Source organism: Phoenix dactylifera, chromosome 11, assembly GCF_009389715.1.
Source record: "Phoenix dactylifera cultivar Barhee BC4 chromosome 11, palm_55x_up_171113_PBpolish2nd_filt_p, whole genome shotgun sequence".
Lineage (NCBI taxonomy): Eukaryota > Viridiplantae > Streptophyta > Magnoliopsida > Arecales > Arecaceae > Phoenix > Phoenix dactylifera.
Genome location: NC_052402.1, coordinates 13,277,083 through 13,289,303, shown reverse-complemented (window position 1 = coordinate 13,289,303; position 12,221 = coordinate 13,277,083). Strand labels below are relative to the sequence as shown.

The following is a 12,221-nucleotide window of genomic DNA, read 5'->3' as shown; positions in this document are numbered from 1 at the left end:
AAGAAGGTTAAGAGGTGACCAGTGTGGTTCGACGGCCATTGGCTTCACCAAATTTGCCATTTGAAATTTATCAACGGTCATTCCCAAGCCGGTTGTCGCCGTTAATTTACGGCCTCTCGGACGGCCTGAAGGCGTGCCCAAGCAAAAGTCCATAATCTTAAATCCTCGCCTCCGTCTCCATCCGCTTCAGGGGGGGCTCAGAGGCCTGGCCAAGATAAACGAGGAGAAGATAAAAGAAACGGAAAGGGCGATGGGTCGCGCCCTTCTCTCCCACCTCCTCCTCCTCTCCAACCAAAAATCTCCTCGCCTCTGCTCTTCGATCGTGTCCGTTACCCAAAAATCTCTGTTCTTTACCAATGCTACTTCTACCTTCTTCTTTCCCGCACTCGCTCGTCTTTTTCTAAATCTATCTATTTCTCTTCTTGTTCAACAAGAGCAGTTGCCATGGTCGCAACCAGTCGAGCCACTTCGTACGAACGGGAGGAACCACCCCGTCTCGTCTCCCTCTCCACACCGGCACCAATTTCCGATGCAACTGCACCGTTTCGGCGCCCGAAGCCGAGGGCTCCGTGAGCTCATCCAGCCCTGTGAAGTAAGCTATTTTCTTCTTTGTTTTCCGTCGTATACAAGGTTCCTGATAAAACAGTAAAATAAATAGCATCCTCCTTCCTTTTATTTCGCATGATTGGAATGTTTTTATGAATATTCTCATCAAAGAATTTATGCTTGTGTGCTTGGTTTGCACTGGATCATAGAGATCCTGTTTCCTGAGGGGGTTATGGTCTTGGAGCAATCAATGTGGGAATCTTGGAATTTCCCATTAATTTTAGATATAGAGGCTCTTGTGTTCAGGTGAACGAGTCCACGGTTATTAGTGCTTGCTGACTAGGGAACATGACTCCCGGTTAAAAAAAAAGACTGGGTTAAAATCGACCGTGTAGTGGATCTTGAGTTTCTTGAAATTTGTAAATGCATAGCAGCCACGTTACGCACATAAGATGCTCGTCTCTTTGCCTGAGATAGCTATCTCTTGTGCTGTAGAGCCCAGACTGATAAGTCGCGCTCTTTCTGGCTTCTGCTTTAAGTTTTGACTCTCTCCATCTTGGCAGTCACTCAACATTACTTCTCGCTATCTATTTCATGCTCTTGGCCCGTTTTACTATTAGCTTCTTGTTGGTTCCCTTTTCTGTTTCGTTTTATTTGTTTCTTGATGTTTCATTTATCTTACGTGATCCTAAAGGAATTTCTCTTTTTGTACATTGTATATATTATCTGAATGGTTGCTTTCTTTAATTAACTGCATATTTTTCAACAATCAACTTTCAGGAAAAGAGTTGTTTCTGGGGTCCAGCCAACAGGATCGGTACACCTTGGAAATTACCTTGGTGCCATCAAAAATTGGATTTCACTTCAGGTCATTGGGCTTTTTCTCAATAGTATAATCATATATCACATATTTTGCAAGCAATTATTGACAATTGTGCAGAGTCAATTGAACCATGGTATAGCTTATGTATTTATCTTTTTTACATCTCTTCTAGCAGGTTTATAATCTTTATGTTGTCTTCATAATTGCTTAACACCAAGGCTTGATAGCTTGCTTTTTCTTTTTTTTTTTCCTTTCTTAATCTCATGTATTTCACATTTCACTTATTGGACCTACTTGATACATTAATATGATTATATAACATGTATATGTGTGTGCATGCATGATTTAGTCTGAGACTAGTCTGTATGCTTGCTTAATTATACTGGCAAATTATTGCTGCATGATGTAGCGATTAAAAGTTCTGCTCTTGCAAGGTTGAAGCAAGAATAAAAGAGCAGGTGATATTTGAAGGTCAATATTTAATTATTAAATGTTTCCTATCATTTCTGTACTGTGCCTTCAACTTCATGTAAAGAATGATGTTTGAAATCTTTTTGTTCCTTTATGGAAGAAGAAGAATCAATCTGTATCTTTACCTTCGGATATGTTCATCATTTTGATCTTTCTTTTCATCTTGCAGGATACTTATGAAACTCTTTTCTTCATTGTAGACCTACATGCGGTAAATTTACTTGTGCCCTTTACCTTTTTATCACCAAATGAATGAACAACTAGCGGTGCTACCCTTGAAGGCCAATTATTTTACTTTTAGCTGCACTTACCACTTGCCTTTCATCTTTATGTCAAGTTCCAATTGTGGTATAACCATATCCAAGGGGCTGCATGGTCCCTAGGTGCTAGGTTGGGTGCCCAGCTAGGTGCCTAGAGGTCAAGGCAACCCAAAAATAATAAATTTAAAGAAAATAAGGAGAAACATGAAGCATAGTCATAATCCAAAATATGATATATTAAATAGCAAACAATACTATGTGAATCAGTGGGAAATAACAACATGGAAACATTTAGTACTAATTCACATTGATGCAAAACATCAAGGCAGGTGGCTGGGTGGCTGTGAGGTGGCCCTGCTGTGGCAGGTGCCTAGGCTGCCAAGATTACAGTTTTTTAAAATGTAGAATCGGCTAATGAAGCTTCTTCAGATTCAGCTGCTCTTTTTCTACTTTACTGAAAGTGTTGCTCAGCCATGCATGATATTAGTTCACTTGTTGCATGCTTAATTCTCTTAAATATTAGTTGTTTTTCATGTTCTTTAACATTCTGAATTTGTAATATACAGATCACTTTACCTTACGATGCCTCAGAGCTTTCAAAAGACACAAAGAAGACAGCTGCATTATATTTGGCATGTGGTGTAGACACATCAAAGGTCTAAAACTATGATATTCTCCCCCTGATTTACATTGTCTATAACTTTTAAGTCTCATGTTATCAGCATGACACTAAATTGCATCTGCATTTGCAGGCTTCTGTGTTTGTGCAGTCTCATGTTCGTGCCCATGTGGAGCTAATGTGGCTGCTGAGTTCTGCCACGCCAATTGGTTGGCTGAACAGGATGATCCAGTTCAAAGAAAAATCTCTCAAGGTGGTGCGTTGCTGCTGTATGACAGCTTCATCACCATCACTTTTTTCTTTTCATGCTTGCTTGTTCATTGATTAATGAACCTATTCATTCTATTATTGATTGTTCCATGCCATATTAACAGAACTATAATTATCTCCATTGTGCAAATGTTGCTTGTATTAGTGATGCATTAGCTACTCTTTGGAGCATCTAAAACAAAATGTTATGGCATTCTATTTGTTCTGGACCTCAAGTCCCTGATAGGCATGCTTTTAAGTGTCATTCTTTGGGGCCTGTTTTGTAGACTATATGGTCTAGGTCTGAATTGACTAGTGGCTGATGACTTTTGTGGGTCAGTCAGTTACTGTGCATTCAAGGTCAGATTACTCTTGTGCTTTGATATACTTGAAAGTGTTGCAACTTTGAGTCTGAAAGAGTTATCTTAATTACAAGACCTGTTTAAGAAATTGTTTAAGTTTAATTGGTGTTGTATTTGGAACGACTTGCCTTTTTCATTTTTGTTCTTTTATTCAGGATAGGGAGGAGCACTGTAATTTTAGGGATAGAGCTAATATAATTTGAATCTTTCTACACCCGATTGTCTAGTACTTTCTTTGATAGTTTTTTTGTTGCTAAACTTTCAGGTGAAATATAGTTTGGGCTGCTTTAAACTGCAAATATGATAATTTATATTCATTATTTTCTTCTGGAATTGGTAGTGGATATTGTCAGTGTTTAGAATAGATGAATGATGTCATTATGGATGTTCTACCACATTTGGGTAAGGATCCAATTAATGTGTAACAAAGGCAAGAACACTAAACAAAGGTGTATTGAGCATGATGATAAGAATGGATATGTGAATAGTGATGACTTAGGTTTTGTGAATGGTCAAAAACTTGGAAGTTCAGTGCATCTAGAAGCTTGCAAGGAGTTGGATGAAGGAGACACTACCATAAACTTGTTTCATAAAGCTACACCACGATCAACATACTATTAGTAGGTTTGAAGATTAATTGAATTAGACCATTTGAAAATAATATTTGTGGTGGTGAGATGAGGGAACCCCTTCACATACTCCTTCATTTCTTAGATCATACACCCTCTACCCTGTACTCACAGACACTTCTCAAATTGTGTCTTCCTTCCCCCTTGATAATGTTGCATCCCCCCTTCCAATCAAGTTACCTCTCACAGCTCCATGCCATCCTGGCCTCATCATCGCTAATGCCTGCAGATGCTCGTTGATCTCGATTCGAGGAGCTTGCGAAAGCCATTCCATGAGAGTTGTTCCTTGACAAATTGTTGTGGCCATCCTTCAATAATAATAAAGGTTCAAAAGCTTACGTGGTTTATGGGTGCTCTTGGTGTTAAATTTTATCTCCTCGATGACTTGATTGTCTCTATAATGTACCAGTCAACTTGTCTGCCTCTCAACCAATGTATTTGCTTCTGTTATTTTAAGCTGCTAATTGGTTTTGATATTTGTGCGGAGGGGAATGGAGGTGGTGGAGGAAGACATGGGTACTGGCTGAGGGAGTGAATATGGAGAACATTGCAGGGGAGGAAGGGGTGATTTTGCTGGGGAGGTGGGGAGACAATGGAGTGAGGATGAAGTATAAGGGTCTGTGGAAGGGGGCCGAAGGCTGGGACTGCATAGTAAAGATGCAAATGGGGCAGGGACATGGTGCTATTGAAGGGGAAGATGGTGCCATGGAGCATTGTATGATAAAGGGGAGGGGATGATGGTAGGATCTGAGAAAAGGTGGTATTCTGCCATGATCTAAGAAAAGAGAGGGAGAGTTTATGAAGTGGATCCAATATGCTTTAATTTTATGGTGTAGGACACAAGAGGGGGAAAGCCCATGTCCTGTCAGGATTATTAGAGCCCCTCTTTAAGCACAGATCCATATTGGTGCATCTGTTTTGGTCATATTTCAGTCGTCATGGGAAGTATATGGTTTATGACAAAAGGATGTGGGATTTTGATTACAATTTTGGATACCTATTATATATAAACATCGGTAGAATTGAGTGAGATGGATGGGTGTTGTATTCCTTGGATTCGTGACTGATTGTGAATGGAACAGGTCTAGCCACTGTTAGTTGATTTGGAGACGCCTGTCAACAAGTGGACTGGTGGAAGAATATCTTCAATAATAGTCTTGCAAAATCTTCTTTAGTTTCACTAACATTTCTAAGCTAGTTTTCAGTACAACAGTCTCGCAGAGTGAAAAAATTCTCCTAATTGACTGACAGAACTGTCATAAGTTGGTGTAAGTGGAGGGATGGAAAACAGAATTCCAGTGACATGTCTAGTGCAGACATGCTCTCTACTCACCTTTTAGTTTCAGTGTGGAAGCAAAGTGATTCATATTGCTCCTACCTTTAACAAAGAATAGCTTGGTGGAGTAGATGGTATGTATAGGGGAGTCCATGAATGATGAGTGAACTGATGGTCAGGAAGCCAAAACTTCCTCTTTGTACAAGGTGAAGGACTTGGAGTTCAACAAACAATGATCAAAGTAATATCTTCGGGGTCTGGAGACTAGAAATGAAGTTGCATGCTCTGTACATGAGTTCTTTATTGTGGTATAGCTTGCAATGCTAGTTTAGATAGAGATTGAGAATATTGGAGTAGAAAAGTTGGTGAACAAAGGCTGAAAATTGTTGTACATCCATTTTAAAACAAGTTTTTTGAAATGGTAATGATGTGCCAATTATTTTTTTCCTTGTTTAGATTTTTGTGGGAGATAAACTTGAAAAAAATGATGTGATTTGTTTCCTACAGGTCTATGTCACCTTTTGTTGAAGACCATTATTATATCATTGTGATATGCGACATCTCATCTCTTCTTATTTTATTCTTTATTTTGAAGAAAAGCTACATATTTTATTTCCTTTTATTTTGAAGCTTTTATAATTTTGAAGCTTTTATATAGGAATATGTTGCTTATATTGGAAGTGATCTTCCAGATGTCTAAACTTATGAGCTATGATGTGGTATCGTAATCCGCTCATTTTAAATATGGTGCTTTGTCAGATGCAGGAAGAACTTAGGATTTGCATCTTTTAATGCATAATCATTGATTTTGGATTTTTACATGCTTTTAGGGTGATGAAAATGTGGGAGTTGCACTTCTGACATATCCTGTTCTAATGGCTTCAGATATTCTTCTGTATCAGGTAAAATGAGACATTCCATGCTGACTGGAACTTGATATTCAATATAATCTGAAATGAGAATTAATTTTGAGGTCTTTGAGACCTAGTTCTCTTGGTTGAGTCCAATATTGATATTTCAATCCTTCTGGAACTTTGCAACATAGTCAAATTGAACTTATGTGCATAACCTATAATGTAACAGTTGCTAACAAACACGATGATGATGGTAATGCAGTCTGATTTTGTACCTGTTGGTGAGGATCAGAAACAGCATCTAGAACTGACTCGTGAACTGGCTGAGCGAGTCAATTTTCTCTATGGGGGAAGGAAGTGGAAGAAAAGGGGAGGGTAGGAAGATTATGTTTTCACCAATATTTGAGAGTTCAGGTAATAATTATTTCTTCCTTGATCCCTAAGACTTACGGTTTATATTCTGTTTGCAGGAAAGGTGGTGCACTTTTTAAGGTGATTATTTCCCTTGTTGAATGTTTTGAAGCATCGAATCAAATTAATATCTTTTTTCCTGATAGCAATCTTATCATTTAGGTTCCTGAAGCCCTTATTCCACCTGCAGGGGCTCGAGTGATGTCCCTAACAGATGGTCTTTCTAAGGTATGGGCAAATTTTGTTTTGATTAAATGTCAAGGATCTTCTTACAATATTATGTGGAAGTATGAGCTAGTGAGGTAACTAGGCTGATAATATGTAAAGTCTTCATAACTATAACCACCAACCCTATTCCCATCTTTATGGGGATCAAATTTATTGGCTGAAAAATGGTAATGAAGGACCAGTTTAGTTTGTCATTTCTCTTCACTGTTATGGTATATTGCTTGTTTTCTTGCACCTACTGACCATTTTTTGGTAGTGGTTGTAGATGTCCAAGTCTGCTCCTTCAGATCAGTCTCGGATCAATCTCCTTGATCCAAAAGAAGTGAGTAGGAGTTTCATTTACTATAGGCTGATATTAGGTCTACATTGATCCTGGTTACTATGCTTCATTGTGTTGAATGTTGTTGTTTTTATATTTGCATATTTTTGAATTAAAAAAATTCCCATCTACAAAGCAATGCATTTGTAAATTCACAAGAATGAAAGAACACATAGACAATATGTTAATAATATATCACATTGCTTGTCATACCAACATGCTTTCTAGGATATTACTGCTTAAATGGAAAATGCATTTGGAGGTTGTTACAGTATCAAAAAAAAAAACCCTTTTAGGTGAGGAGTGAGGATTTTGACTTTATTGTAGCTGCATTTTAATTTTTATTATCACCAGTATATTAGTATATTGTCACTAGGGCAATTTCATGATACTCCGTGACACGTCATACTATCAAAATATGATACCATCATCATCACATGCATATGAATGATCTATAAATGTTGAAGAGATTGTTCTTGATTTTATTTTGTATATTTTTTATTGCTACTTTTTATTGCACTAGTTAATGATGCGTCATTTCACAGACTATAGAATCTGAAGATGACAGGTGTTTGTTGATGAACTATGATTTCCAAACTTAGCGTTAATTCTTTCCTGCTGTTCTTCATAAATCTTCTCATTTATTCTTTTTCTGCTACTTAAAAATTTTTCCATTGATGATTTTTAGGTAATTGCAAACAAGATCAAGCGCTGCAAAACTGATTCATTTCCTGGGTTTGTAACATGAAATCTCTGCTTATTTTTTATAATATCTGACATGATAATTTATTAATATGATTCACTATTCGGTTGAATCACTTTTTGCTTCTTTGTATCATTTACTTCTGTACAATGCAAGCTCATCTACTGCTTATCTCTGTCATCTAACGTTTGGCATGGTCATGAGCTGATGCACTCTGTTCATAAACATCCAGTTTTCCATTAGTCATGTGTTTATGCATGTATATATGATATTCATGTTCGTAGCTCATTATCTTTTGACTGTCAAACTGATCCTCTATCCTAGTCGAAATTGCTGACAAGGTGCACACTTCTTAGACAACGGCTCGGAAGAAAACTGATTTATGTGTTATGATTTAATATAGGTAAAGAACGTAAAGAAGTAAGCCTGAATTCCTAAGCATTATCAAAGCATTTCACCTCGTAAATTTCTTTGAAAAAGCAGTCCTAAAAGTGCATGTTGGAAATGAGATCCGACCTGTAACTCCAGTATTCACTGGGTAAAGGACACGCAGGTTAACAAATAAAATGAGCTGTAGAATGTGTCCTTTCCTCCATCTTGGTATACTTCATTACCTTTTTTAAAAACTTTAATATTTGTTCCTTCTCATGGAGTCATATGGAACCTCCTTTTACGTGATGGTGATGATTGAAGAAAGTCATTGAGTGAGAGAATGTGCCCATTCCTTAGGAGAGAAGGGAGTGGCTGGGTATTCGAGAGATTAAAGAGTCCAACTTATAGTGCATCAGGGAAATGATATATGATTGTTGTGGCATCTGGATTTTGTCATGTATGGAACTTATGATAAGGATTTGGTCTCTGGAAATGTTTGGTTTAGGAGATAGGGAGTGTTTACTGGAGCTGCATAAAATGTGATGTTAGGCGTAGTATGGAAAGTGGGACCTATACCTGTTTTTGAAGTTAATGAGGTCTTAGTACGCTCTGTTGGGTGATGTTCATAAAATTAACAATTCTGTCGGCAAGGACGCTGGGTTGCCTTGTGCTTGGAGTATGGACTGGGTAGAAGAATAGGCATCTTATTTTAACAGGAACCTTTTGAAGGTCGAGACTGGTGGTGCGAGGACTTCTTTAGAATCCTCATGTGCTTTTCTTGGAGGTATAGGTGTTGATATAGGGTTGAATGTTGTCTGGTTAGAAGTTGTTTTATCTAGCTTTGGGCCACTTATGATTCACCCCTGTTTCTAAATGAGTAAGTTCGTCTGTCTTGGGTCCTTTTTAGGCTCGTCAGTCTTTTCCCTCAATTTCTTTCCTGGCTTGTGATGAGGAACAGTGTCCTTAAGGATGATCTTTTACAAAATCCAGGTGCTTGTTTGGCTAGTCAATTTCTCTCTTCTTATAGATATGTATGAGGACAACAGGCCATATATTCCTTTATTGCTGCTATTCCTCGTGCATTTGTAAATTAATTATGTTGTTCTGGGTGGTATTGGTACTGACCTTCTCTTGATTGTTAGAAGACTCTTGTACCACATTTTCCCTTGAGTGTAGGTTTCTTATGCTTGTTGCAACAGTTAGGAAGCCTCTTTTTGAAAGACAATCTTGTACTTCCATTTTCATTAGGCTATTTGAATGGAGAGCAATTCTTATGCATTTTACATGAGATGCACTACTAAGAGTCTCATGGCTCTAGAAAGTTAAAAGCCAAAATTGTATGAATAACTTGGGCTACCACTATGCTGATGGTGGTTATATTTTGGTGGAGTTGGGGGTATGCGTGCTTGGCTATGGTTGCTCCTTGTGATGATCAATGACCACTTTAAGCTTAATTCTGTAATGGTGATTGAGGAAGAAGGGGCTAATGTCATCCATCTAATTTGGCTTTCTATTTCTTGATTTTGATTGTATGGTGAGAGGTTGCTAATACATTTATCCTGTGCTTTTGCAGTTTCACTTATTGCACTTGTAAAGTCATTATTAGCTCCTTTAATTGATTAGAATTTCTTTCACTGAAAATTAAGGAAAAATAAGGATTCCTTTGGCTCTTTAATTTTTGCTGTCACTACCTCTTTTGTTTTTAATATGCAATAACTAATTGCTTTTACAAAGAAGTAAGAAAATTATGTTAATTGTGCATTTTGCTATAGATGCTAAGGGCCGCGTACTTGATTATCATAAGCACAACACAGATGAGGGATGTTTTAGTTAGGGGATATGTATAACCCAGATTAACATCATCTATTCCATACTGGACTCTTTTCTATTGTATGGCATTCTGAGAAGTGCTAACACTTACAAGGGAAAAACTCCACTATTATTCATTGACTGCTTGTTTTGAGATTGAAAAATTGAGCAAGGGAATTGCAATAGGTTGGTTGTTTACATCTCATGCTGTTTTTGGCAATTCTTGGGGTGAGGCACATGCTACTTTTTAGGAACTTGTTCATAAAGCATTGTTCATATTGAGCATCAAATATTTGGAATTACAGGTGACCAACCATGAAATGCACTAATCTAGTTAAAGGCACCTTTTTTCCTATTTTAATCATAGGCCTAGCGTATAAGCTATAAATAGTTTATTTTTTCAATTCTAATGTGCATGAGAGTGCAATGCCCATATCTGTTATTGGCCATATACATGGGAAGGAGTATAATTCTGTTGACATCCAATCGCCCAACTAAAGTAAATGAGCATATGCAAACACAGATATTCTCTGTTAACAGGTTTTGAGAATAGATATGACTTGATATGTTATCCTTAAATCTGCTAATGCCTCTATTAACTTCCTTGTCTTTTTAGATTTTCTTATATATCTTACCCATTTATTGAAATTCAAGACCTCTTTTTTCCTAATTTTTGGGCTTTCAAAATTCAGCTTGGAATTTGACAATCCTGAAAGACCTGAATGCAACAACCTTCTTTCAATTTATCAGCTTATTACTGGGAGGACAAAAGAGGTAATAGTGTATGCAAGTAGAGCTTCTTCAGGGAAAAAAAGATCCATGCCTTCTCTCTCTCTCTCTCAATTTTCTGTGGTATCACCTGAAAACTTCATGATTTAGCACAGCTTTTATCTCCATGGCTTCAATAGAGAGACAGTTCATCACCTATATTTCCCATTTGAATAGCATCAACATATTCTCCAAGTAAGTTTATCTATGTTTGCATATTTCTTTGTCGCAGGAAGTTACTCTGGAATGCCGAGATATGAACTGGGGTACATTCAAAGCAAATCTTACGGATGCTTTAATTGATCATCTGCACCCAATTCAGGTTATTTTTTGGATATGGCCATATAATTCAACTGAAACTCTTTTGGCATTTCTTTTGTTCGGATTTATAAGGCTGAGGAACTTGGTCTTCTTAATTATCTTGACCACCGCTGCACTGGCTATCTACCATTCGAAAAGTTCTTTATATTATTGATAATACACACTGGTACGCAGGTGTTGATGCATGCAACTATCATATGATCCGCAAGGGTCTTCTTCATCATGGTTCATTCTTTAATGAAAATTTAACCATGACATGCTATCATATGCCTTCTTTTCAGGTGCGCTATGAGGAGATTACTTCTGATCCAGCATATTTGGATCAGATGCTCTCTGAGGGAGCTAGAAAAGCTGCTGATATAGCAGAAACTACACTTAATAATGTCTACCAGGCAATGGGATTCTTCCGGAGATAGTGTTATCGGTGTTGCGAAAAGCATTCTTCCAAAACTTAAATATGGAAGGCAACTTAATGTCATTTCCTATAAGTTCAATTAACAGAAAGCAAGCTTTGATTATCCAGGAAGATTTCCCCCCTTTTCTCTTGACAAGCTCCTTAGTCGATTCTTTGAATTAAGAACAGCATTCACCGTCTCCTTGTTAGATATTGCTTTGCGAGCAACTCTTCTATATGTCTGAGGTTCTATATTTGTTTTCTTCTAATTATCGTGTAATTTAGTTTTGGGTGATCAGAATGATCAAAATGGTAGAAACATTAAGTATCTACTTGGTTAGTGATAACATTATCTTTTGTTGAGACCTCAGATGTAAGATTTGATTTCTGTTATATTGATTTGGAAGAATGTTCATTCATTTATTTTTGAAGTACCAAGACACTTGTTAGATGGTTTGGATATTTAAGAAGTTTACGTTCTTGCACGTGGAGGATAGCTAGATATCAATGTATACATTTATGTGCATCTCCAAAATTTAACTGTTTCTAAATTATCTTTTCTCAAAAAAATCTAAATGCTCTGCATGATTAAATGCATGCTCTGCACATAGCACTGAACATTTACTTCACCCCTAGCCAACAAACGTATGCATATCACTTCATCTTGGATCATTATCTTGGGACATTTGTACCAAGTAAGCAGTCAGATTTAACCATCATTTGTGGCCAAACCACACTGATCTAACAGAGGGAAAACGTGTAATATTATCATAACTTGTATAATGTAAGGAAGTGGCGAGATACTCC

At 37.3% G+C, this 12,221-nt stretch overlaps 1 protein-coding gene across 3 annotated transcripts; it reads left to right on the top strand.

Annotated features, from left to right (window-relative positions):
* Positions 1-130: 130 nt before the first annotated feature.
* Positions 131-11,876, top strand: LOC103711514 (tryptophan--tRNA ligase, chloroplastic/mitochondrial). 3 transcript variants are annotated; one of them, XM_026806550.2, is made up of 15 exons: positions 131-324; positions 440-592; positions 1,327-1,414; positions 2,010-2,051; positions 2,667-2,756; positions 2,853-2,972; positions 6,066-6,137; positions 6,352-6,464; positions 6,560-6,581; positions 6,663-6,728; positions 6,994-7,050; positions 7,736-7,782; positions 10,624-10,705; positions 10,932-11,186; positions 11,302-11,437. In XM_026806550.2, the coding sequence occupies exons 1-14, from the start codon at positions 251-253 to the stop codon at positions 11,172-11,174; spliced, it is 1,269 nt and encodes a 422-aa protein (XP_026662351.2). In that variant the 5' UTR covers positions 131-250; the 3' UTR covers positions 11,175-11,186; positions 11,302-11,437. The 3 variants fall into 3 exon arrangements, with proteins under 3 accessions (XP_026662351.2, XP_008795908.2, XP_008795916.2); XM_008797686.4 differs by having other exon boundaries at positions 132-324; positions 2,853-2,975; XM_008797694.4 differs by having other exon boundaries at positions 136-324; positions 2,853-2,975; positions 10,932-11,021; positions 11,302-11,876.
* Positions 11,877-12,221: the final 345 nt, after the last annotated feature.